A 26,580-nucleotide genomic window follows, 5' to 3' on the forward strand; every position below is an offset into this window, starting at 1 on the left:
TTTTTCATCTACTTGTAACAATAACATATTGTGCAAGTAGAGTACTTTATTTAGCAATAACCGAACATGTTTTGACATACAATTTTATCAGAGTTGTACGATTAAGATTTGTAATCTAGATTCATTATAATCTAGTTCATTATGTGCGATAAACAGTCAAATTAATTTAATACATTAAGATTTTAACTTCAACTCGATTTGTATTCGATTAAAAATTAATTTAGTAAAATCAGATTTTTCTTTTGTATGGCAATCAATCTAAATGAGAGCTTTAAGGCAGTAGTCTGCTTTAGAAGCCGAAAAAAAACGTTTTTTTAGCAATTTTTTTTTGAAAGAGAAGGAAATGATTAAAAAAAAATCGATTTTTTTAAGCCTGTAAAGCAGACCACTGCCTTAATCGAGCAAAGGACGGTTAATTGATCATTTAACTCCTGTGCGAAAAGGCTATTAATGTAAAACTATAAATGATAATCCACATTAGCAACAGGTGTTTTTTGTATCTAACTTCCCACATATGAAAAATATAAATAACGCTTTTTGATAGCAACACTAAGTGCTAAGTATCTAAAATTATAGCAAAAATCACGAAATGCGCATTGGTAGCACTCAAAAGACAATTTGTATTTAAAAATAGATGCAAAGAACATCTAAGTGAAAGCCAAAAAAAGATCAGTACGGAATTCAAGAAAATTTTCATGCTTAAAAGGTGTGCTTTGCGTGTACATTACATGAAAGACAGACACATAATATTTAAAAATATATACAAAAGTAGTATAGTACATAATATATTGTGGGGGTTGTGCCAACCAAAGACAAATCGAGCAGAAAACAAAGACAAGCAAGCACCGAAAAATACTGTAGAACATGCTTTTAGACATGAGTGACCAAATTAACTTTGACATTTTCAAAGCTTTAAGTGCAGTTATATTATAAATTATTTAATGCTTGCCAAAACGATAAATTTTAAATAATCACAAAGGCGTGAATTGTAGCGAGTAGCAGAAACATGTAATACATATGGATAAGTATTTATAGCAACATATGTATTATTGTATGCCTGTCGATTTTGGTAATTCGCAATTTTCACTTTTTGCCATAAAAATTAAATATTATATATGTATATCAACATAAGGTATATTTTCCCTCATCATCCACCGTGCAATATTTATTATGCGCTGTTTAAGTTTGCCATTTATTTACACCAAAAACTATAATCACTCTACATTCATTAAATAATATTGTTCAACAGACAGCCGAGGCGTTTGTTATATTTTATTTTCAGCCGCATAATTTAGTTTGTTGTTTTTCTTGCTAAAATATTGTAATGATTTTATGGCTTTACATGGTCTACAGTAGTCTCTAGTATATTTTTTTGATGAATATCGTATTTAAATGGTGCGGAAATTTGTATTCATGTTCGCCTACAAAGGAACCGCAACAACGCTTGACACGTGGCTATAAAATTAAAATTCATTATTTTTTATTTGGCGGACGATTTTCTAGTATAATTACATGACAGTTGGGTACAAAAAATGTATGGTCACTGGGGAATGAAAAAAAGTTCAAATTGTGTCGATTAAAATGTTAGCCCTTAAGCTTCGGATGTTGTATACACACTCACCGTACTCGGCTTAATAGCCTTTTCGCACAGGGGTTAATTGCTGAATTAATCGAGCAAAGGCGATTAAAGCGCTGATGAGATTGATTTTCCATACAAAATCAAAATCTAATTGTTCTACATTAATATTTAATTGAATACAAATCGAGTTAAAAGTGGAATGCTGGGAGTTGTTCTCTATTCTGGAAATTTGGTTGTGGTTATTGATTAAATCAGCTGAGGAACCTATGAACCTATTCTTATGCAAAAAAACTTCTTTAAAAAACAGCAAACACAAACATTTATAACAGCTGATCGTTAATCGAGTCGCCGGCTGTGCGAAATGCAAAAACTGGTTTCTCAATTATAATCTTAATGTATTCAATTAATTCTGTGCGAATAGGCTTTTTTACAGCGTTTAAAATTCAAGCAGCTGCTTAGCTGAGCTTTTCGCTACATTTTTAGTGGACGTTTTGGTCCCCTCCACAAATGAATCCTACATTTATAAGTTTTTAACCGTCTTCAAACAGATAATAATTTTATGAGTAGCATTTTCATGGAAGATAAACTGTCTGAAGTTTCTTTTTTTTTCAAGCATAGAAAATAGTTCTTTTTTGAAGTAAGAGGGAGCTCGGATGAATTCAGAACCAAGATGGTGACCGTATTCACCTTTAAGTTCGAGGTTAAAACATTTTTAATGCCTTTGGCTCCTTGTTAGGATATTCAATATATACCACTCTATATTCTGAAATTTCTATATCGAAAATAGTGGCGGGTGCTTCATCTAGTTCAAAATAGACCAAAAGTAGCTTGCTTAATTCAATCTCCAATGATAAATTTTGCTGATCAGGCTTTCAGTTTCAGTTTTACCGCTGAAACCATCCGCAAAAGGCCAATGACCTTTGATAAATTTTGAAAGAGAGATATTTTAATATTTTTTCTCCGTCGACTTTTCATAAATTTTTCTGAATTTTGGTTTTCGTTCAAGTTTCGATTTTTTTGTTTTTTCAATTATTAAATTTTCGGTCACTCACTGCATTAAAGGAGATAATACCAAAATGAATATTGATTCTACAGACAGGTTACTAGTAAACCTTAACTATGAAGAAAAGGGGGAACTCTGGGACATCGACCTTCTGGTCGCTTCGAACTGAATAATTGAAGTAGTGAAATAGTGTTTATTTTCATCCATTCTACACTTAAGTTCTGATAGAGTTTGTTGCATAAAAATAGTTAAGAAACTCATGCTGCGATTGCTATGGCTCCAGATACATCAATCTAGAGGGAAAATAATATCTGCGTTCATATTCTATGGATCTTCGAAATTAATATTTCAATTATATATTAATAATAGTAAATTAGTAATTAAAAACTACAATTAACTAATATTGAATCAAAAATATTAATAAATTCCATTTCTTTCCAGGGAAAAGAGTTTGCAAAACAGCGAAAGAAGCGTAAAAAGGACGGGAATTGGAACTTGTTGGCAGCGCGTCCAGTTGGGAGACAGTTAGACAGGCAGAGATAGCAGTGATAGCAGTGATAGCGCGCACGGTACGAGACGAGAGCGAGCGAGTTATAGCGTAGAAAACAATTTTCGAATTTTCTTTAACAAAACAAATTGGATTTTCAAACAAGTGTTTGCTGTGAGGCAGTAAGAAGAAAGCGCGCATATCAGTAGAATTGGTACATATAAAATTTCGGTTTTAGCAAAATTGAAAAAAAGCAACGAAAAACACCCAATTAATTGACAGAATTGTTGCAAAATTAAATTGTTGTACAATTAAAGCGTAATTAAACAACAACAACTAAAAACGCCAACAGGGATTACAAACGGCAGAAAATCAAGCAGACTTTGTGCAAAGAAACAAAAAAGAGAGCGAAAGCTGCAAGAAAATTAAAAAAAAAAAACAAAAACTATTTTTGAAAAAACTTTTTTCTAATTACTTTTTTGTGATAATTTTTAAGCTAAAAAAACTCCCAAAAAAAAAAAAACAAAATATAAAATATTGTACTTAATTGAAAAAATTTTGCGCTAATTACAAAACAATTTCCGTATATTCAAGCTTCAATTTGCACATTAAATACTTAAACTATATATATTTATACAAAATATTTACAAAAAACAACAAAATAATTAGCATAAACTGCTGAAAGTGTTATACACACACACACAGAACTTCCGATTTATTGAGAGTAAGCAAGAAGAAAGTAAAACAACAAAAACTACCAACTTGCAGTCCAGTTTTGTGAACGAAGTTTACATTATTTACACTTCGAAGCGATTATTTATTTGTGCGCTGTCAAATTTGTAAAGCAACAACAGTCGACGCGCAGCTTCCAAAAGCGAAATATTTTACAACAAACAGCAGAACCTAAACTACAAAGTCAAGGTAAATCACAGACAAAAAAGAAACAACAAAACACCTCAGCGCTTGTAAGCAAAAGACAGCCGAAGAGCATTAAGCGTAAAAAGTTAGAAAAACAAAGTGTGGAGAGTGAGCGCTAAGCAACAACAACGTACTTCTACTAAAAAAGAACAACAAAAAAACTATACCCTTTAATACAAAAAAGAAAAAAGGAGGAGTTACACAAAAAAATCTCAACTGTCCTGTCTACAAGAACACAACTATATACAAGTTATTGTATAAATTTTGATTTGTGTTTTACGTCGTAAATTAATGAGCAACATGCGTCAAAAGGATTTGCGCCCAGCACCAGCTCTTATCGAGTTTAAGGGCATGAAGTTCCTAATCACCGATCGGCCATCAGATGTAACCATCCATCATTATATAACGGTTAGTTTCGGTCTTTTTATTATTAACAAAAATGTATTATCAACTCTTCTCTCTCTCTCTCACAGGAGCTCAAGAAGAACAACGTCAGCACTGTGGTACGCGTATGCGAACCCAGCTATAATACGGACGAGCTCGAAGCTCAGGGCATTACAGTTAAGGATTTAGCATTCGAGGATGGCACTTTTCCGCCACCTCAGGTTGTTGACGAATGGTTCGAGATTTTGAAGCAAAAGTGAGTTGTAATGCATTTATCTACTTTTCGTTTCGTTTTTTCGTTCTTTTGTTACTGTTTTAAACAACACGTTTTGTTATCGTTATTGTTTTTTGTTGTTCTATTGTCTCGTTTCGCTTTGCCTGCAAGTGGTTAATAATATTCTTCATCATCATATTGTGTGATATTTAAGGCTTTATGCGTCGCAAATCATTTGCACGAAAACGCAAATTCACAACGCATTTTTCATCACTGGCGGCGCTTTTTTTTCGACGGTACTTTGAGCAAAGAGGGCATGTGATGCATGTCATTTGGTTGATTTGTTGAAATATCGCATACGTTGAAAATAGATTTACTGTGAGCTTCGAATTTAGTTTGGTGAAGAAATAGCATATTTTCAAAAAATTATTTTTAAAATAAATATTTTCCAATGGCATTGCAATGTCGTGGTTAGGTGAGGATTTCTTTATACTTAATATTTCTTTAAAATTTTTTGGCGTTAGAAATAAGTTTTTTTTCACATTTATTGACAGCCAATTACTTGACAATTGACGAGTCATATGAATTTTATGGATTTTGCAGCGATTTTTAGGTTGTTGAAAAATAATATAGGTTATGTATAGTAGGTACTCAAATTTTATAAAATTATATTAAAGCGTAGTTGTTTTTGTTATTGTAACGATTATTTGACCCTTATTTAGAAGATGGTTTAATGGGTTGGTTGTCTTGATCTGTAAATAAGTTCGATTTTAATAGGAAGCTTTTTTATATTCCACCGTATTCCAGTTGTCGTTATTGTTTTAAATGCCTGTTTTTTTAGTAATTTTTATATTTTTTTCTACGACCAGTAAATAGATAGAAATCTCTATTATCTTTCATTAGTTAACGTATAACAGTATAAATATAAATTTTAAGCTGAAAATATTTTGTAGAACAGGTGTTACAGCGCTCTGAACACCACCACCTTGAAAAAATTGGCTCTTAGAAACAGTCGTTCTCAATTGTTGTAATAATTGAGAGCAAGCTTGAAACGAGCGCGGATATTTGAAGTGAAGATGAAAATTTCGAAACAGAAACAGTTTGAAATTTTAATTTCTTAAATGTCCTGCAAATGTCAAATGTTTTGGAAAAGCGATAAAACATTTAAATTTCGAAGTATTTTGTAGGGATATTTTGTTAATCAGCTGTATCCACAAGGTAGAGTGGTAGGATTAGCCAGAAGATGAGACGCTGGCAGTATCAAATATTTTAGAAGAAAGTTTGGAGGACGACATCTACATCTACTACTTCTTCGGGTATACACGCCAGCAGTCAGCCATAGATCCATCGCTCCAACATGTGTTCAATTAAAAACAAAAATTGAACTACCATGAAAGACTAAAATTGTTGGGCACACAAACGGAAGTGCAACGTCTCAAAATATACGTATTTAGGAACGAAATGACGCTAACAACGACTACAACTTGGAAAATACAATTAAGGGGCTAGGGGTAGGGCCAGGACACGATAATATTAAAATTTTCAGTATTTTTTTGCTATTAAATGATATTTTATTTTTTTCAAATATTAACAAAAAAATGGAGGCCCCAGGGAATTTTTTTCTAGAATTTCGAGAAAAAATTAACAGTTAATTGATCGAAAATTTTGAAAAAAATGCTTAGATCAGGCCTGAATTTATTATGTATAGTGGAACTTCTCTAACTCGAATCACCATAATCCACAAAAAAGTTAGAGAGACCTCGAGTTATAGAAGTCCGAGTTATGGAAGTTCCACTGTGTTCTTATTAAAATTTACTGAGCGGTTTTCGAGTTAGAGTTGTCAGCAGTTCAAAAAACATGGTTTTGAGAAAAACTCAATAAATTTTCACCCTAGCGTTTTGGAGTGCCCGAGCTCTCTTTGTTATTTGTCAAGTAACTCGAAAGGTAATAATCGGATCAATTTGAAATTTTCAGAACATATTTTTAAGATATTACACTTAGCTAAAAAAAAATATATTTTTTGAAAATTCTGACTACCCCTAACCACTTAAAACGAAAACAGCGGGTATAGAGACGATAATTTTTAATCGCTAAAATGACTTTAAACTGATGGACTAATAACGGGTGATTTTTTTGAGGTTAGGATTTTCATGCATTAGTATTTGACAGATCACGTGGGATTTCAGACATGGTGTCAAAGAGAAAGATGCTCAGTATGCTTTGACATTTCATCATGAATAGACTTACTAACGAGCAACGCTTGCAAATCATTGAATTTTATTACCAAAATCAGTGTTCGGTTCGAAATGTGTTTATCGACAAATTTTGTTCAGCGATGAGGCTCATTTCTGGTTGAATGGCTACGTAAATAAGCAAAATTGCCGCATTTGGGGTGAAGAGCAACCAGAAGCCGTTCAAGAACTGCCCATGCATCCCGAAAAATGCACTGTTTGGTGTGGTTTGTACGCTGGTGGAATCATTGGACCGTATTTTTTCAAAGATGCTGTTGGACGCAACGTTACGGTGAATGGCGATCGCTATCGTTCGATGCTAACAAACTTTTTGTTGCCAAAAATGGAAGAACTGAACTTGGTTGACATGTGGTTTCAACAAGATGGCGCTACATGCCACACAGCTCGCGATTCTATGGCCATTTTGAGGGAAAACTTCGGAGAACAATTCATCTCAAGAAATGGACCCGTAAGTTGGCCACCAAGATCATGCGATTTAACGCCTTTAGACTATTTTTTGTGGGGCTACGTCAAGTCTAAAGTCTACAGAAATAAGCCAGCAACTATTCCAGCTTTGGAAGACAACATTTCCGAAGAAATTCGGGCTATTCCGGCCGAAATGCTCGAAAAAGTTGCCCAAAATTGGACTTTCCGAATGGACCACCTAAGACGCAGCCGCGGTCAACATTTAAATGAAATTATCTTCAAAGAGTAAATGTCATGAACCAATCTAACGTTTCAAATAAAGAACCGATGAGATTTTGCAAATTTTATGCGTTTTTTTTTTAAAAAAAGTTATCAAGCTCTTAAAAAATCACCCTTTAGCTGGCAATAAAAAACAAGTAGGGATAAAGCCTATGTAAATAATATTGAATTCAGTATGACAGAATTTTACTGAAGTTTTTCGGATATCACAAATCAATTCACTCTTCCCGACTACTATTGATGGTGCATTGATTCCTACGATGTCATTCATGGGAGGAGAGTCCATGAAGGTGTTGTATGACATTCAACTGACTGCTAATTCAGTCATATTCACGTACTTCGATCTTTAAGTTCAATCATTTGTAATTATCTCTCATATCTGGTCTTCACTTTTTAAATAATTGAAGAAAACTGAAATATTTGATCACTACCCAGAATCACTTCTTGTGGATTATCATCATCTTCTTGAAAACTGAAATTTGACAACCAAATCTCTTCGTGCGAAACACATCATAATAATTCATAATAAAAACTAACACAGCAAAAGCATGCATGTAATTATGAAATATAAATAAATTATAGTAAAAAATTATTATAACATATAAAAAAATTAAACTTGAAAATTTCGCAAAGGCAAAATTATATAACAGCATGTTGCCTAGCATTGTTTTTTCTTATTAACGGCTTTCTATAAAATGCTTAAAATTGATAAACTAAGTTTATAAAAAATTATTATAAATATTTTTGAGATAGATATATAAATAATATGAAAAATAATTTTTAAATTTTTGATATATATTTTAGACATATTTATATGAAGGGTTTTTCAATGAGAGTACTAAAGTTTTTTTTTTTTTAATTAAAACAAAAACGGTTTGGGATATCAAGAATATTCTTCATTCCTGTGATAGTACATTCGATGCCATTATGTATAGAACTCGATTTTTCAATCGTCGCTGGCTTGTTGGTACAGACCCATAGGCTTGACGTAGCCTCACAGGAAATAACCTAACGGCGTCAAAACGCATGGCCAAAGTCAATTGACTGCCCATTTCGTGAGATAAGCTATTCGCTGTGTGGATTGTGGTACCGTCCTATTGGAATCACATATTGTCCAAGTACATACCATCCAATTCGGACCAAAAATATTCGGTTATCATTGGGCGGTAGCGATTTCCATACAGTAATGTGTCGGTCTTGATCACCAATGACGCCGTCGGCCCATAAACCGCACCAAGCCGTAATTTTTTTGGGATGCAATGGTGACTCAGGGAGCACGTCGGGATTACTGTCTGACCAATAATGAACTAATTGACGAACCAATTCAGCCAGAAATGAGCATCATCATAAATTGAACGTGGCGCTCTCAAAGTTGAGTCAATTGACTCCGATTTTCGGTAGATAAATTTCTACTCGTTTAATTAAATTTTAATAATTTCTACTCGTTTTGGATCGTACATCTTCCCATGCTGAAATGGCAAACCTAGTTTGCTGTCCCTATCGGTCTACCTTTTGTAGCTACCCTATTGAAAAACCCTTTAGTAAAGCATTAAATTAATTTTCTCATGCTATGCTGTAATTCCACGTCACTTTTTTCTAACTTAAACTCTGCTGCGCTTATTTCTAATTTTCAAAAGTCACGCAATACAATTGTTGTCCTTATACTTTAATAATATTTATATGAGACATATCTACATATATGTACAAAGGAATATATAACTCCAGTAACTGTACTACACACTAATAGCACTAACTGTTGTGCTTAAAAACCAACTTAACACTGTAGTGAACTCTAACTCTAACAAATGTTAAGTTGTTGCCATTTTGTTGATACTGGTTCTTCTTCTTCTTCTTTTTCTCTTGTTTTTAATTAAAAAAAAAAAAAATAAAAAAAAAAACATTGCATGGACGTTAAATTGAAATTTAAATTGAAAAAAAAAAATAATTCTAATAACTGCAACACAACTGCTAAAAAAACAACAATTACAAAACATCAACAACAACAACATCATGCTCTCTTCGGTGGTCATAGATTTAGCAATAACAACACCGTAACTCACTCCGCAAGTACGCCTTCGACGCATCGAAGCGCATCGGTTTCATTTTACAAGAATAAAAGATTTTCACTGAAACATAAACATAGAAATGATTATGAGAATTTAGAGAATTGTAGTGTTATGAACAACAATAGCAACAATGGTAATGGTAATGACACTGATAGGACAGCCGATACAAATGCCAATGCCAATAATGATGAATGCGATAATAATGAACATGAAAATGCCACTTGTAGGTAAGGTGCTGCTGTTACATTATGAAATACATACACACATACATACATACATATACATTTATGCAAACTTACAACAACAAAACAAAAAATGCACTGAGTTTATTAGTGAATAATAGACTAAAAAAATTAGTAGCGTACGCCGCGCTGCGCTTGTGCACTAAAGCAAAACAGTTGCAACACAATTCGTTTTGAGTTATTGAAAATTTTTGTATTAAATTGTTAATTGAGAATTAATTAATTTTATGAAACATTCTTCACACTCCCATCTCTTATATATATTAAAATATTAATTGTTTGATCATAATTTTTTGTAGGTATCAACAAAATCCGGAAGCTTGCGTTGCTGTACATTGCGTTGCCGGTTTGGGACGTGCACCGGTTTTGGTCGCATTGGCGCTAATTGAATTGGGACTCAAGTATGAGGCAGCTGTGGAGATGATAAGAGAGTAAGTAGCGTTCAAATATAAATACAGCGAAATACAGTTGAAATTTTCCCTAACTCAAAGCACCATAAACCACAAAAAAAAAACATCGAGTTAGAGAGACTTCGATTTATGGAAGGCAATTTGTATGAAATTTTACTGCTATTGCCAATTCAAGAGTTAGAATTATGGAAAATTTCGAGTTGTAGAGGTTCTAGTTATGGAAGTTCAATTGTGTAACTAAAATATTTGTCTTCCGTTGTTTATACAATAATACTCATCCTTCTTCACATTTTAGCTAATCTTTAGAACTAATATCTAAAAGCCACTTGTTATGATTATTATTGTTTTTGGGCTAAACGAGAACAAACACTTCAAAAATGACCTAGTGTCGTCTCCCAACTTTAGCGTAAAAGTGATCCCAAGATTTCGTCAGTTCAAGTAATAAAAGCTTTTGCATCTTTAGGGAGTCTAATCTTTTCACTCCTCAAATTATTATTAATTGTATCATCTAGATTTGTAAATAATCGATTTATTTTTTATACAACCCCATCCATAAGATACATCTCTAGAATCGTCTGAATTCTTGTTTTATTTTACAAAAGTCTATGAATGACTCTTCTCAGATCACAAGTAAAAGCAACTCATGTATAAAAGTGACCCCAAGGTCAAAGTAGTAGAATTCCTATCAATCATAAAATACTCTTCCAACTCCAGCTTTAATTTTTTCCACATTTCTTCAAGTCTATCAGACAAGAAAAGACGTCCTGGCTAATCCGGTGTGGGTTGAACCTAAGTTATATTAGCTTTTATCTCTTTATTAGACTCTTTTTGCTGCTCAAGATATCTAAGAACTAATTTTACATTGTTCTGCCGATATTAGTATAAAAACAATCTTCTAGATCCTACAATCTGATATAATAATATACATCCTTAGAACCAAATAATCACAAGAAGGATTTATTCTTTTATTGTACCAAAGCCTTGGAATTATTCTTTGATTCTGGAAAAGGATTTTTTTGTGCGGTTAAGGCTCTATTGCTGAACCCATCCTAAAACTCGTTTTCTGTGCCTCCTTATAAATGACTTGGATTACTATACATAGCTTATTTACCACCAAGTAGGCTTTAGCTTACTGAAACAACTATGAACTGTTTAGCTGCAAGTGTTTTCTGCTCTTTTCTTATGAAACATTCCATATTGTAATACGAGGAATATTTCAGTTTTTTTTTCAAAGAGTTTCAGTTACAGTAATAGAGTTTAGCCAACTCGGTTAAAAAGATTCCCACGATCATCTGAACCGAGACCACTGGACATACTTAAGAACTGATTTCAATTTTGTTGAAAATTTGAGTTTGTAAATTCTTCTTGATGGAGTTGATGCAAAATGAAATGGATTTAATAGGGTTTGGGTTTAAGGGGATCTCAAGAAATTATATGTCATGTAAGGCCTTTATAGTCAACCATGTCATGTTCGGGTCTTGGATCAAATTAACTAATGCAGAATCAAAACTCCTGAAATATTTTGTTTGCAATTAATTTGACCAGATTTTGTGATTAATTTTCTTTACAAGTCATCTATTTATTTCCTATTTTATCACAGAGATTTTCCTAGAACTAATATCCTCCACTGGATACATGTTTTCTTCTCTGTACTGAAAGTTATGATTCTTGATATTAAAAATGTGGATTAACGAGCACTATCTCGTATCACTTCTTGTAGAAAATATACATATATATTATATATACTTGCTTATATACCAACAACTATATAGTATTTCATATGAAACTAAAATTTCAATTCTCTCTTCCACTTCTATGTCCAGTAAACGACGAGGCGCCATCAATGCCAAACAATTGTCATTCTTGGAACGGTATAAGCCCAAGGCAAGGCTAAAGCACAAAAATGGCCACAAGAATTCATGTTGCGTGCAATAGATTTTCCAAAACCATATAAATTCCCACCAGATGAAAAGTGTTCATTTTTAAAGAAGAAAAAACAAAAACAAAACAAAAAACAAGCAGAAGTTTAAAAAACCCAATAAATGTGAAATATATACAACATTAATGAAAACAGCAAACAGCAGCAAAAGCAACAACAACAACAATAGTAACAACGCAATACAACAACAGTAACAACAACCAAACAGCAATAAATAATGAGAACTCCAACATTTAATGGCCGCAAGCAGCAGTGCATTAACACATGAGAGAAAACAGCAGACATCGTAAGAAGCAACAACTACAACAACAATAACAACGAGTTAAACAACCAGTGCATTGGAAGCTCTCATCTCGGCTTTGCAGGCAGCGCAAACACAATCAATCAATCAATTATATATAAACAAACACATGAAAAATCTGAAACTGGCAGCAGGCCATTAAGCAACAGCAAGCAGCGGCAGCAAAAGCAACAGCAACAACAATAAGAAACCCATAAAACACCAATAACGGTCAGCTATGAATGTTGTAGCCTATAATTAGGCGCTACAACAGGCGCCGCTTCTACCTTCCGCTTTGGCGCTTTTCTATACTTTCTCCCAACATTTACAGGGCGCGTGGTAGCGAGTGGCACGTGCGCATTGTACATGTGTGTGTTTTAACATGCTGTTAATTGTACTTCCAAGCACACACGCGCGCAGCGATTCGCAAGCACTAGCTACCAAGCGCTTGTAAACACCAAAACAACAACAATAGCAATAGCAATAGCAGCAACACCACTTTGAAACTGACAATGAACGCCAACAAACAACACTTTTTTGACTTTAAAGTTCACTTTTTATTTGATGATGATTATATATAAATAATGATGTTCTAAATGAATGAAGCAGAAAGATATTTGAATTTTATTTTTTATTAAACTTAAGGCATAAAAATTAAAAAAAAAATAAAAATTAAAATTACAAAAAAAAAAGAAAAGATGAAACACGTTTTTTGTAAGTGCAACAACAGCAACAACATAGAGCTAGTAGTAAACTGAGAATGTAAAGACGCAAAACGAAAACAATTTAATTATTAGTTTTAATGTTAAATAAATAAAGAATAAAGCTGATGCAGAAGAAAAAAAAACGTCAAACATATTTATATACATACTAACAAACTGCAATGCGTAGTTTTCTGTTCGTTTCGTTTCATTACTATTTTTGTGTTTTTGTTTTCTTTCAATATATTTTTAATTTAATTTTTTCACTCCACTTACTTTCATTTTTCTTTTTTTTTTTTTGTTTTTGTAAACAATTAGTAGTGTGTACGTACTCATGTATTTGTACTTATAAACAATTGTAAGCATTATGCATATGTGTGCAACAATAAAAATAAACAAACAGTAAACATTATAATATTAATAACAAAAACAACACAAAAACAAAATAATTTTGAAATGATATGTAAGTAAAAATCGTTTATGTATGATATGCGCAACAATAAACAAGTAGAAATCGCTAAAATTGTTAAGTAAAAATTATAAAATAAAAAAAAAAACAAAAACAAAACAATCAAAGCAAGCATTGTTCTAAAAAAAAAATATAAAAATTACAAAAAAAAATCAATTGTGCTGGTTTATTTTTATTTTAACACTGGTTTGGTTTGTTCGTTATAATTTGCTCTTTGCAATTTAAGAAAACACTGAGCACTTGCGCATTCAGCGTTTTAATTTGTGTAATAAGGCAACCCTGCTGCCAACATTCACATTCTGTGGCAGACTGTTCATAAATATAACTTCAGAAGACCCTTAATTGGGTTTCGTCTAGTTAAAATTTTCTAATAAATTCACATGTATTCAAGTAAACACTGGGAATTTCAAGTCAATGCGACATTTATTTTTGTAGTTGCACGTATAATTGTAACGCTGCGTCAGAGCATTTGAAAGTAGTGGTTTAACCTTGTTTTTCTCAAAACTGTGTTTTGAAAGTTGGATTTCTCGAAAATGACTGAAAAGAAAATGACTCAAACTTTTAAAGTGGCTTCTGAACCACATTTTTAAGTACTTCATCGAAGCTTCTTTATTACCGATTAAAGTTGTATTTTTTTATAAACAATTTAAAACCAAAATTATGGTAAAAAAACATTTTTTTATTTTCCTACGCTCAAAAACCGTATTTTTGTAAAAAGCAACATCAATTATTTTTTAAATTCTATTTTATTTATCTTGTTCACTATGAGGTTAACCACATAAATATAAATAGTTCAATTCCCTAAGGTTGATAATATTTTTCTTTAAAAATTTAATTTCTAGTCAACTTTTTGGGATGCCAATAGTATAATTTATAATGAAACCTATTTAATTCATTTGAAAAGCCATGGTTTTAAAAATAGGGGACATTTTCCAATGAAAATGCTGATAAACTTTTGATCCGTTTAAAAAAAAGTGGACCACAACCCAAAAACCAAAAGAAAACCATTAATGTTTGAAATTAAAAGGAACACAATAATATGAGGTTTAGTAAAATTGCTTTCTAATGACATCAATTCACAATGTTAAGATTGAAAAGTAGAAACTATTATAGGTGATTTCAATTTCACTAGAGAATTTATATGTTTAATTCAATTCTCATTCAGCCAGTTTTCCAGATTTGAGTTCTTCTTCTTTTAATTTCAATATACAAATCAAAAAAATAAAGAAGGTTATATTGATCAAAAATTAATAAAAAAAAGTAGTTGACTTATCGTACTGCACTTACAGGTTCTGCTCTTGCATCGGAAGTAAAGTTATTTCACACTAAAATTTTTTATATTTCTTCGAAATTTATTCAAAATTACTAACACCTAAATAGAATTTCGAATAGTGTTGCACAGGAAACAAATTAAGCAACACTCTTAAAAATATCCGATTCCGAATCTGTAACACCGGAATATAAAAATACACTTGAACTTCCCTAACTCTTATCACTATAATCCACAAAAAAAACTTCGAGTTATGGAAGGTAATTTGTTTGAAATTTCACTACTATTGCCAATTCAAGAGTTCGAATTATGGAGAATTTCGAGTTGTAGAGGTTCTAGTTATGGATGTTCAACTGTATTTAAAAATATCCAACTGCTACATAACATCAGGACACACATCACAATTGTGATTAGAAGGATGACCCTCGAAACACATCTAAAAATGAAAACTTAATAACAACGGTACAGAGTGTAGTAATAATTGAAAAGTTAAGCAAGCCTTGTGGACATATAACTGAACTCTCTCTGCAGAGCGGTGTTCTCCAGAAAGTTTCAGAAAATGCTAGCTTAGCACGTTCTGTCCAACTTAGAACTGAATAAGCGTAGATATTTATCTGAACATTTGAAACCATCGTTACACAAATGTTATGTTTGAATATTTTAATTATCATATTGTGAACTTGCAAATTGTCTTTACTGCTAAAATCTCCATTTCTAAGATTTGCCATATTATTATGGATTTTTTATCTACACTATGCGGCAAAATCGATTTTATTTTTTCGGAGAATTGGACCAGACAAATTTTTTCCAGTTGATTGAGTTATGAGTAAAATAATTGTGTTCTTCGATTTTCGAAGTTAGCCTCAAAAATGCAATGTTTGGATGCGAAGTTCGAAATTTAAGCATTACGAAAAAGTTTCATGTACCATTGAATTATGAAGAAAATTTAGATTGTATCTACATTTTGGATATTTTAGTAGCTATGTAAATCCTGTTATTAATAATAATTAACAAAAATATATATACATGTATTTCGATTTAGGAGGCTACATTCAAAAATCGGAGAACACAATTATTTTACTCAAAACTGACCCAATACCCAGCCGAGTGTTGTACAGTGTCATGAAGCATAAAATAAAAATTGTATTAAAAAAATTTGTTTAATAATGTATTATAGTACTTTGAAGAATTGCAGTCTGCTTGAAATTTATGTACTGCTTGCAAATATCACATTCGTATCGAACAGTTCCTTAATTTAATCAATTAGCAAATTGTCCACACAATTTTGAACAATTTACTAATTCACACACAATTATGAACAATATACTAATTGAATAAAATCAGCGGTTGTCTGAAGCGATTATTATATTGGCGAGAAGAGTTTAAACGTGTTTAATATTGTACATTTCTTATTCATCAAGTATCCTAACACATTTTAAAATATTTAGTACTATTATTTACTTACATGAAGTTGGACCGCAGGGTTGCCTTTTTTCATTGATTTTTTTCTGTGAAAAAAAATATTTTTAATAAAAAAATGGTAATATTATTCAATTAATTCAAGTTAAAAACATTTAAAGTTTTAATAAAAATATATAGAATTTAAAAAATTGGAATTAAAAATGAAATATTATATTTTAATATTTTATTTAATTGGCTAATAAATGTTTTATAATTAAAATCTGCGTAGTATGTGTGTCTGTTGCTAAATACTTCCAAAAAATTAATTATAATGAGATGAATAACGTGATGTGTATAGTATAATATGTATATATTTTTAATTTATAAAGCTTTATACGTACACCCTATGCAAAAACTGTATCGCAGATTGAAATGTGTTTTATAATATTATAATAATTTTTTTTATTAGTTTTGGTGATTGAAAAATAAAAAAAATATTACATATTTATATAAAATAAAAAATTTAACTTATTTTTTCCAATAATTTTTTTCAAAACGAAAAATAAAAAAATTTATAAAAGGAATTTTTTTACCAAAAAAAAAAAATATTTAACAAAAAAAATATTTTACAAAAAAATTATTATGCAAAAAAAAGTGAAATTTAAACAATAAAATTATTTTACAAAAAAATTATTATGCAAAAAAATATTATTTTACAAAAAAAAATATTTAAAAACATTAAAAAAAACAATATTTTAGAAAAAAAAATTATTAACCAAAAAAAATATTATTTTACAAAAATAAAATTATTTTGCAAAAAAAAATATTTTACGAATATAAAATTATTGTTTTATTAACTGCTTTACAATTGTTTAGTACGCAAAAAATATATATTTATATATACGTGTGTATGTGAGTTAAATAAATATGTATGTATTATAGAGTCTATGATTTTAGAATGCAATATGAGTAATCATATAAACTAAAATTAAAAATAATGGCGATCCCCTCATTAATCGACCAATCAGTACTTAAGTAAAACATTAATGTAATAAAAAGTAATATAATGATAACAAATTATTTAGCAATAGAACTGAAAATCCATAATATTTATAAATAATCAGAAAATTACAACAACAACTATAATTCAATATTCTAGAGCTGTCAGTTTATTCAACTATGACAGTTGACACACGCCCACAACTATTGTAGCAAACATACACACAAGGACAAATGCATACTCACTAGAAGCATAATCCAAAATAAATCGAAAACATATATGAAAAATCACATATATATACATATATGAGTATGTACATTTAATCAAGTAAAATGCAGCTAATCATTGATAAAAAATTATTAATATATTAAATTTAAATATTATAAGTAAAGCAACAACAAACTAACTGTGGAATTTGCTGAAGAAAGAAAAACATAAACGGAAACAAAAAATTTGTCTTGTAAGTGTGCGGAAATTGTTAAGCAGAATCTTGTGGAAATATAAAGAAAAATACATAAATACATAAATAAAAAAAAACTAAAATAAAATAAATAAAAAGTAAAAAAAAAAATCTGTGAGTGAATGAAATTGTAATGCTTGATTATTAAAAAATAATATTATTATTGTAATTTTTTTAAAATGTCACTAAAAATAAAGGCAACAAATTAAATGATAAATAAATAATAAATGAAAAAAACAAAACAGAATTAACAGTAATTTAAATATAGTAAGTATCAATATAAACATAGCAAACACAAAAAAGCCGATTACAACAAAGCAGACAAATACCCACAAAAACACAAATACACTGGAAAAAGGTATAGAAAATAAAACAAGAGAAAATACAATAAAAAATAAAATATTAAAAAAATTGTTGTCTGGAATATTTATGCTTAAAAAAGGTAGGTGAGTTACTATATAGAAATACATATATTATGAAAAAAAATAAAATATTTATATATTAATTCCACTTCGTTTATCACTAGTTCGTTGAAAATTTTCTTAGCTAATTGCTTGTTTTTGACAGAATGTTATTTTAACTTAACCCTCTCAAATTAAATTATTATATATAAACTAAACACTTTTCTCATACAATTCTTTTTTAAATAATATCTTATCTTTACTTATTTATATAGTTCACTTTTCTTTAAAATAAAACAATTATTTTTAAATTTTTGAACACTTTTGTACAAATTTTTTTCGCGAAACGATTTTTGCCAATTTCTCTTTGCGGAGAACTATTACTGAATGAACACGTGCACAGCTCATATCAGAAAAAGTAACTGTAAGCTTGCACAACACATAAGTCTACATAATTGAAAAAACCGCTGGTCAAAAATGTTTAAATAACGAGAATTAGAAGCCGGTAAGTACAATGTTGCGTATAGACAACATTGGGCATGAAAGGGTTAATAAAATACCGATAGGTGGTGCTAGAGATGAACGTAATAAGAAAATTATGGTTTATAATTTATAACATGTTCGAGATGTAATTTGAGAAATTTAAGAGAACTACAAATGAAATAAATTGCCCAGCTTAGTAGTGTTGTTGACGAGCTACTCCGAGATAAAATAATTGGCTCTAGCTAAAAGCTTTCATTCAATCAGAAGGATTAAATGTATAGCCCCGCATGTGAAAAAGTTTTAAATAATCTTCAAAAAATATCGGCTGACGTTGACGTATCAAAAATAAACAACAAATACCAAAGATTATAGGCAGCCTTTGGAAGCAAGGGTTCTACCGACGGCCAATCATGGTTTGTATTAGGGCTCTTGGAATTATTCGAATAACCCGAAAACCGAATCTTCGAATATGCGGTTTGTAACCGTTTGTAGGAATATTAACCGATTAATACTATTCGAAAAGACGTTACATTGCTTTTTCGTGAGTTTCACTTTTTTCAATAAAAATTGAAATTTAATGAACTTACATTATTCGAATAGTCGACAATGAACGGTTAGTCGAATAGTCGACAACTTACGACTATCCAGATACTGCAAACCGAATATTATTATTCGAATAATGACCTATCCGGTTAATTCGATTAGTCGAATACAAGAGCTCTAGTTTGCACGTTCATATTTTTATACTCTCGCAACAAATGTTGCTAAAGAGAGTATTATAGTTTTGTTCACATAACGGTTGTTTGGGTCAAATTGTGTATTATATAATATAAATAAAGTTAAATAAATAAATTGCGAGAGTATAAAATGTTCGGTTAGTTGTTATTAGGATTTTCTTTGCATTTTTTGGTATTAGAAATATTTGTTTACTTAATGGGCCTAGTCATTGAAACCGCAGCGAATTCGATTTCGTAAACTGCTTTACCACAAAGTCAGAACGTAAAACTGTTTTATTGATCTTTATCGACAAATTTGATAAAATAAATTGTGTGTGATTTTTGCTTCGTTCAAATAAAAATTTAGAACTGTCCTCTTCACCGAGTGAACTTGAAACATAAAATCAGTTTCATACTGTAAATAATCCATAATATATACACGTGATGCCTTTACTCATTCTCTTTCATCCAGTTTTGTCCTAGATTGAAGAGCCTGCACAGTTTAACTATTGCGAAATTTCTTCCAAAAAGTATTTAATTTGCCTAAGGTTCTTTGAAAAAATTCTTTCGCTATTTCGGTGGAGGGCAACTTTATATCGCTCTTAAACACCATAATTTTATTTTTGCTAGTTTGTTTTCGTATTTTGTCTCTAAAATACCCATTTAAAATATAATACAATATTTCTTTTAAATTTCCGCAACTCACTCATCAACGGATAGATTTCGACCAAAATTTTCGATTTTGCGGATTAAATGATTTCGTAATTAGCGACTTCTATTAGCCGCGGAATGTATATTTTCGAGTCGGAAAGTGAGTTGAATGTGATCGTAAATTTTATTTTCGATACGGTTTCACTGATTCCGATGTAACATTTTTCGATAGCATCGAACTATTTTTCGATCGAAACGGATTCAATGATTAAGACCAGCATTTGTACTTAAAATGGACTCTAGAGGTGCTCTATCTATACTCAAATCAAAGAAAGGCATAAGAATTTCATTTTTTTTCAATTATTATTGCAGAATAGCGAACTCGTTCGGGGAAATAATTTTGAATGAAGACATATTAGAAATATAGTCCACAGCAGATCGGGCAATTCTTTTGTTGATGCTTGAAATTCGGTCAGGGTTATATAGCGAAAAGTTTAGGGTTAAATTACCAAAATCACTACATTAAAATACTCATCGACTAACTTTCTGGCACGCTTAAGCTTTCAAAATTACTTCGCAGTAAAATTTCTTAGCTACACCAGTGCAATAGAGTCTAATTTAATCATAAGTTCGATTCCTGCTTCAAAGTAATCTCACTAAATTAATACAATTTACTGGCTTCATTCGAATCAAACGGTTAATTAAAGCTTCTTATGCTAGCTTTACAAAATTCTATTTAACAATTTGGAAAGCAATGGAAAATCAGATTAAAAGGGTTTTGTAATTTCTTACAAACCGGAAAGTCTGTTTAAGTTATATTATACAAGCTTTGAAAGCACCACGCAAAAGTCGCCATGTAGCTTTTTGATAATAAGCTTTTGCCCAAAGCTGTTTCAAAGTAGTAAAATCTACTTCAGTTATATCAAATAAGATGCTATAAGCATCAACCGCCTGTTGACAGTTGATAAATTTTACTCTATACTTTTTCATACCAGAATTCAGGAGGTCTGATATTGTCTGACGTCAGCTGTTGACCGAATAACGTACTGTAAACTGTAGATATCAAATTAGCTATATCTCGTGTTCCATCGATTGGCAGTCAGGAACTCTCTATTGTTATACATGTATATATTGCTTTATAGGCTTTCTCTGCAGCATTGAGCCATCTTATTGCTGTTGAAAAGTCTTTCCAGTAATAAATTTGCGAGGCTGATTAATGTTCAGTTGTATGCGGTCAACCGAGAGCCTCATTCCGTTCTTTACACATTTTTTGGAATCGTTTAACTGGTTTCTACAGATGGAACATAGTTTCTTTCGGATTTCTGGTTTCCGAATTTTTCTGTATGAACTCTACGGACGAAAACAGAAGACGTCGACTCGGTCACTTACTTATAAGAAGTTACCTTTTTGTGTTCACTTAAGTCACATATATATATATATCTACCCACACATATTTTCTTACGTAGCAACTTAAGATGCACAATGCAATAATATTGTTCTTGTTGCTTATACACTTTGACGCAATAGACGCGATGCATTGTGCGCTGAAAATTATCGTGGTTAGATGCAGTGCGTACACATGCTGTTGTATGCACCTACTGTTAGTTGCTATGGAACATGTTGGCCTGGTAGGTGACCGAATGCAACACGAGCACAGTTAAATAATACATTCGTAAAGTGAGTAAGAAACAAACTTATTTAGAGGTATGCATGTATGTAGGAGAAGAAGTTAATGTGCGTAAATGCTTGCAGGTGCGAACGTGAGTTGTTAGTAGTTAAGTGCGTGAATGCCGACATACAACACTATATAAGAATATGCATGAATAATAGTGAATGCATACAGGGTGGTTCACAACATAATAACAGATGTTTTCTATTTGTAATATAAAGTAATTTTATTCGAAAAACTATGTTTACTCACGAGTATATTATAAATGACGAATATTCAATGAATTTAAACTGATATTCATGGACCAGAAACCAGAGATATAAACCAATTAAAATAAGTACCAAAATACCTTGACATTATGGATGGCAAACGAGCTAAATCGGTTCACAACCACGCCTACTTCCCACGTTACACAGTTTTATATTCTATCTGGTTCGTTCACTTTACAATATAGAAATCACGAACCAATTAAGTTATCGGAATAAAAATTTGTACAAATGCCACATTGGAGGCTCATTTAAAAAATGTCCACATCAGACTATAACTTATCCAGACCCCATATACAGAATATGAGGACCTCATGAATAATTTTTTACCGAAAATTGCGGTAAATCTGTCACATATTTTAAAGCAATTAAGTGGTAATCTTTTTTTTCTTGTAATGTATCTCTGTGCCAGAAATGGGTGAAATAGGGCGATAAGCTTCCCTATCTCCCCTATAGCTAATAAATATTATAGGAGTTTCGAATACTCGGTGGGCTTTATATCATATATGTACAGTGGCTCACAGCTTATTTCGTGTAAGCAACATTTTTGATAATACTGATATGAAATTAATATTTTTTGCTCTGAACTAAATGAACGAATGATGAAATTATATTGATAATTTAGTTTTAAATACAAAACATGTAAACAAATTTACAAAAGTATTCAAATTCAATATTTTATTAAACAAAAACCAAAAACACTCATAATTCATGGGCCACAGCTTATTTCGTGTGTTGATTTTCGTTCATGTGTTAGATGCAAATAACGGATGCAGAAAACTAACGGTAAATCAAAGTGTGAACTATGAATACTTAAGAAGCAGTTTATGCTCTAAAAACAATGCAGATCAGTTTCAATTACGCGGTATATCAACATGGGTCCACGCACTTCAATTGAAAAACGCGAATTAGTTATTAAACATTTTCAAAGTGGAAAAACGCAAAAACAAATTGCTGAAATGGTTGATTTAAGATCATCTACAGTTCAATATATAATTCAGCGCTTTGTACGTGAAAATCGCGTGTATAACAAGGGTCGAAAGGCTCCTAATAAAATTTTCAATGAAACGGAAGAGAGGTGTATTTTAAAAAAGATTAAAAAAGAACCAATGTTAAGTGCTCCAGCGGTGACCAAAGATGTTGAAATGTTTCTCGGCAAAAAATGTCATCCAGAAACTGTGCGCAGAATATTAAGGGATTCCAATTTTCATGGGCGAACAGCACGGAATAAGCCTTTTATAAATAAGAAAAATAAAAAAGCCCGTTTACAGTTCGCAAAAGACCATTTAAACAAGGACAATGCTTTTTGGAATACGGTTATTTTTGCCGATGAGGGCAAGTTTAATCTTTTTGCGTCTGATGGTAAAGCATACGTATGGCGGAAACCAAATACTGAGCTCCAAACAAAAAATTTACGCGCAACAGTAAAACATGGTGGCGGTCATGTAATGGATTGGGGGTGTATGTCATCTGCAGGCGTTGGTCGATTGGAGTTTATAGACTCCACTATGAATAAAGAAGTGTACCTAGACTTACTGAAGCAAAATTTGCTTCAAAGTGCAGAAGACCTGGGTATACGTGACACTTTTCGCTTCTACCAGGACAACGACCCTAAACATAAATCTGGTCTTGTACAAACTTGGCTCATTTGGAATTGTCCACACCTCGTCCAAACACCTGCACAGTCACCAGATTTGAACGTTATTGAAAATGTAGGGCACATTCTGGAAATTAATATTAGAAAACACCACATTTCTAGCGTCCAAACTCTAAAAGCGGCTTTGAAGGAAGAGTGGGGTAAAATATCGCCAGATTATACAAAAAAATTGGTGGAATCAATGCAAAACCGCATGAAAGCTGTAATCGAGCAAAAAGGCTTTTCACAAAATATTGAAATTTTATTTTGGTTTACTTTTTATAACTTGTTAGTAAGAATTTTTATACCAAACGAAATAAGCTGTGACCCATGAATTATGAGGGTTTTTGGTTTTTGTTTAATAAAATATTGAATTTGAATACTTTTGTAAATTTGTTTACATGTTTTGTATTTAAAACTAAATTATCAATATAATTGCATCATTCGTTCATTTAGTTCAGAGCAAAAAATATTAATTTCATATCAGTATTATCAAAATTGTTGCTTACACGAAATAAGCTGTGAGCCACTGTATATTGGTTAATATGTAAAATATCTTATCTCACGAAAATAGTTTCGTTCAGTTCCTTTTTTGGAGATTGCTTGATAACAAAATCATTGGACAGTGACGTGATGAACGTGTCTATTCAATATTAATTGACAGTTTTTTATTCCGCTACAACAACTATAAAACTAGCTTTCATCCGCATTACTGTGACTAACAATAAACTTCCTTATATCGGCTGTTCTTTAGCAGACAACGATAAAGTGATGAGTGTATATCTATAATGAAATCTTTTCAAACAGTCGAATCAATTGATCTAGAAATTGTAAATACCACAATTGTACCTGAATATGAGAAACTATAAGCTAAACGAGGTGTGTTCAAAATATAACGGGAATTTAAAAATTTTACACTTCTTTTGAGATATATAGGTTACGATAAGAGGTAACTTGTGCGGCAATCAGCTTAAAATATTTTTGTTGTCTTGTTTGCTATTTTTAAATGAATCACATCATATTAATGTAGTGTATTAAATAACATTACTATTTTATATAATTAAAATAGTTTTTTTCTGAAATTCCTTACAAAGTCTTAAAACGTCTCTCCCCTGTCACGGCCTCTTACTACTTTTTATATAACTTTCGGGCAATACATATATTTTTTGTATGAGATGCTAAAGTTAAACAAAGTTCCATATTAAAATAATAATATTTCAGTATTGTTGTTGTTTTTTTTTTTACATTTCTTTTGTTTATGTATCTATCCTGCCACATTTTGTTCCACTTGTACGGACATAAATTCAAAGACGGTCGCATTGAAAAAAGTTACTTTTTCATGAGAACATCTCTTCCCTGACGTACATATTTCCCCTGAAAAATAACTGCCATGGAGAGAGTTAGTGACCACGGGGAGATACCATTCATCATGACATCCGGACCGAAAGTCGTGAGCTGCTTGATCCTTTAAAACTTTCTTGCGTGAACTTGTGAACATGACCCCTTCCGCCAGCATCAACAAAACCAAAAATAACAGCCTAGCAAACCAACGCAGAATCGGTCTTACCAACAGGTGCTACTTTGAACTGAGTGGGCAATTGAATGTTCTGCTTTATGGTGCAAAAGCATGGACGATGTCAACATCCGATGAGACGGCACTAGTAGGTTCGAGAGAAAGGTTTTACGGAAGATTTGTGTTTCAGCGAATAAAAAGACAGTGGCTACGCTGGCTAGGTCAAGTTGTTCGAAAGGACGAAAGCGCTCCAGGTTTAAGTGTGTTTGATGCAGTACCCGCAGGTGTAAGCCGATGAACAGGAAGCTCTCCACTCCGTTTGAAAAACCAGGTGAAAAGTGACCTGGTTTCCAAAGTTTCTCTTCGGCCGTTTCCTCTATACACTTGAAACCTCTTATCGTTGAATCACCCATACACAGTGGAACTTCCATAACACGCAGTTCTCTAATACGATGTTCTCCATAACTAAAACTCTTGAATTGGCCTAACCTGAATTGGTAATAAAAGTCAAATTTCATACAAAATACCTTCCATAGCTAGAAATCTCTTTAACTCGAAGTTTATTTGTTGATTATGGTGCCGTTTAAATCGACTAATAGAACTTAGGTAGTTATTACCAATTGATACATTGGATGTTCCATTACCCGACCATGAAGAAATTCGAATAGCAATTACCCGCTTGAAGAACAACAAAGCAGCTGAGTAGGCAATTGAACAGTGAAGTCCTCTCTCGACGAACCAAAATTAAGCTCTACAAGTCGCCTATCATTTCCGTCCTGCTTTACGGTGCAGAAGCTTGGACGATGTCAACATCAGATGAGACGACACTAGGAGTTTTCGAGAGGAAAATTTTGCGCAAGATTTATGGTCCTCAGAACATTGGCAACGGCGAATACCACAGACGATGGAACGATGAGCTGTACGAGTTATACGACTTCATTGACATAGTTCAGCGAATAAAAAGACAGCGGCTACGCTGGCTAGGTCATGTTGTACGAATGGACGAAAACACTCCAGCCCTGAAAGTGTTGGATGCAGTACCCGCCGGAGGAAGCCGAGGAAGGGGAAGGCCTCCACTCCGTTGGAGGGACCAGGTGGAGAGCGACCTGGTTACACTTGGGATCTCCAACTGGCGCCGAACTGCGAAGGAGAGAGAGAGGTCGCGCACCATCGTCGATTCGGCTATAACCGGCTAAACGATTCCAACGCCAATCACATACATACATTGATTGGTCGTTACAAAAATTCATATATTGGGCTACCTATGCTTAGATTAGTGATCCCTGTGTAAGTAAAAATTAAAAAAAAAAGTAATAATATTGAAGTGCTGTCAATAATTATTACTCGTACTACCTTTACCATTAACGATGTAAGCTGAGCTTAAAACATATGCACATTGTCAAGCTGTACCAGCATGTTCTCGAGCGAAGAGGGCTAAGCCCTCGCACACATCATCACCCGCAGCATTACCAGTTAGCATTTTTAA

At 32.0% G+C, this 26,580-nt stretch overlaps 1 protein-coding gene across 2 annotated transcripts in view; it reads left to right on the plus strand.

The window, feature by feature from the left end:
- The window catches only part of LOC105208497 (PRL-1 phosphatase), an 88,712-nt gene extending 75,104 nt beyond the window's left edge, over positions 1 to 13,608 (plus strand). The window contains exons 2-6 of one of the 2 annotated variants that reach the window (XM_054226988.1): positions 3,664 to 4,395; positions 4,461 to 4,627; positions 9,554 to 9,814; positions 10,129 to 10,260; positions 12,063 to 13,608. In XM_054226988.1, coding sequence (XP_054082963.1) covers positions 4,279 to 4,395; positions 4,461 to 4,627; positions 9,554 to 9,814; positions 10,129 to 10,260; positions 12,063 to 12,174 — 789 coding nt within the window. In that variant the 5' untranslated portion in view covers positions 3,664 to 4,278 and the 3' untranslated portion in view covers positions 12,175 to 13,608. Of the gene's footprint in view, positions 1 to 3,663; positions 4,396 to 4,460; positions 4,628 to 9,553; positions 9,815 to 10,128; positions 10,261 to 12,062 lie in introns of those variants that run through there. The other variant, XM_054226989.1, reaches the window with a different exon arrangement.
- Positions 13,609 to 26,580: the final 12,972 nt, after the last annotated feature.

Source organism: Zeugodacus cucurbitae, chromosome 3, assembly GCF_028554725.1.
Source record: "Zeugodacus cucurbitae isolate PBARC_wt_2022May chromosome 3, idZeuCucr1.2, whole genome shotgun sequence".
Taxonomy (NCBI): domain Eukaryota; kingdom Metazoa; phylum Arthropoda; class Insecta; order Diptera; family Tephritidae; genus Zeugodacus; species Zeugodacus cucurbitae.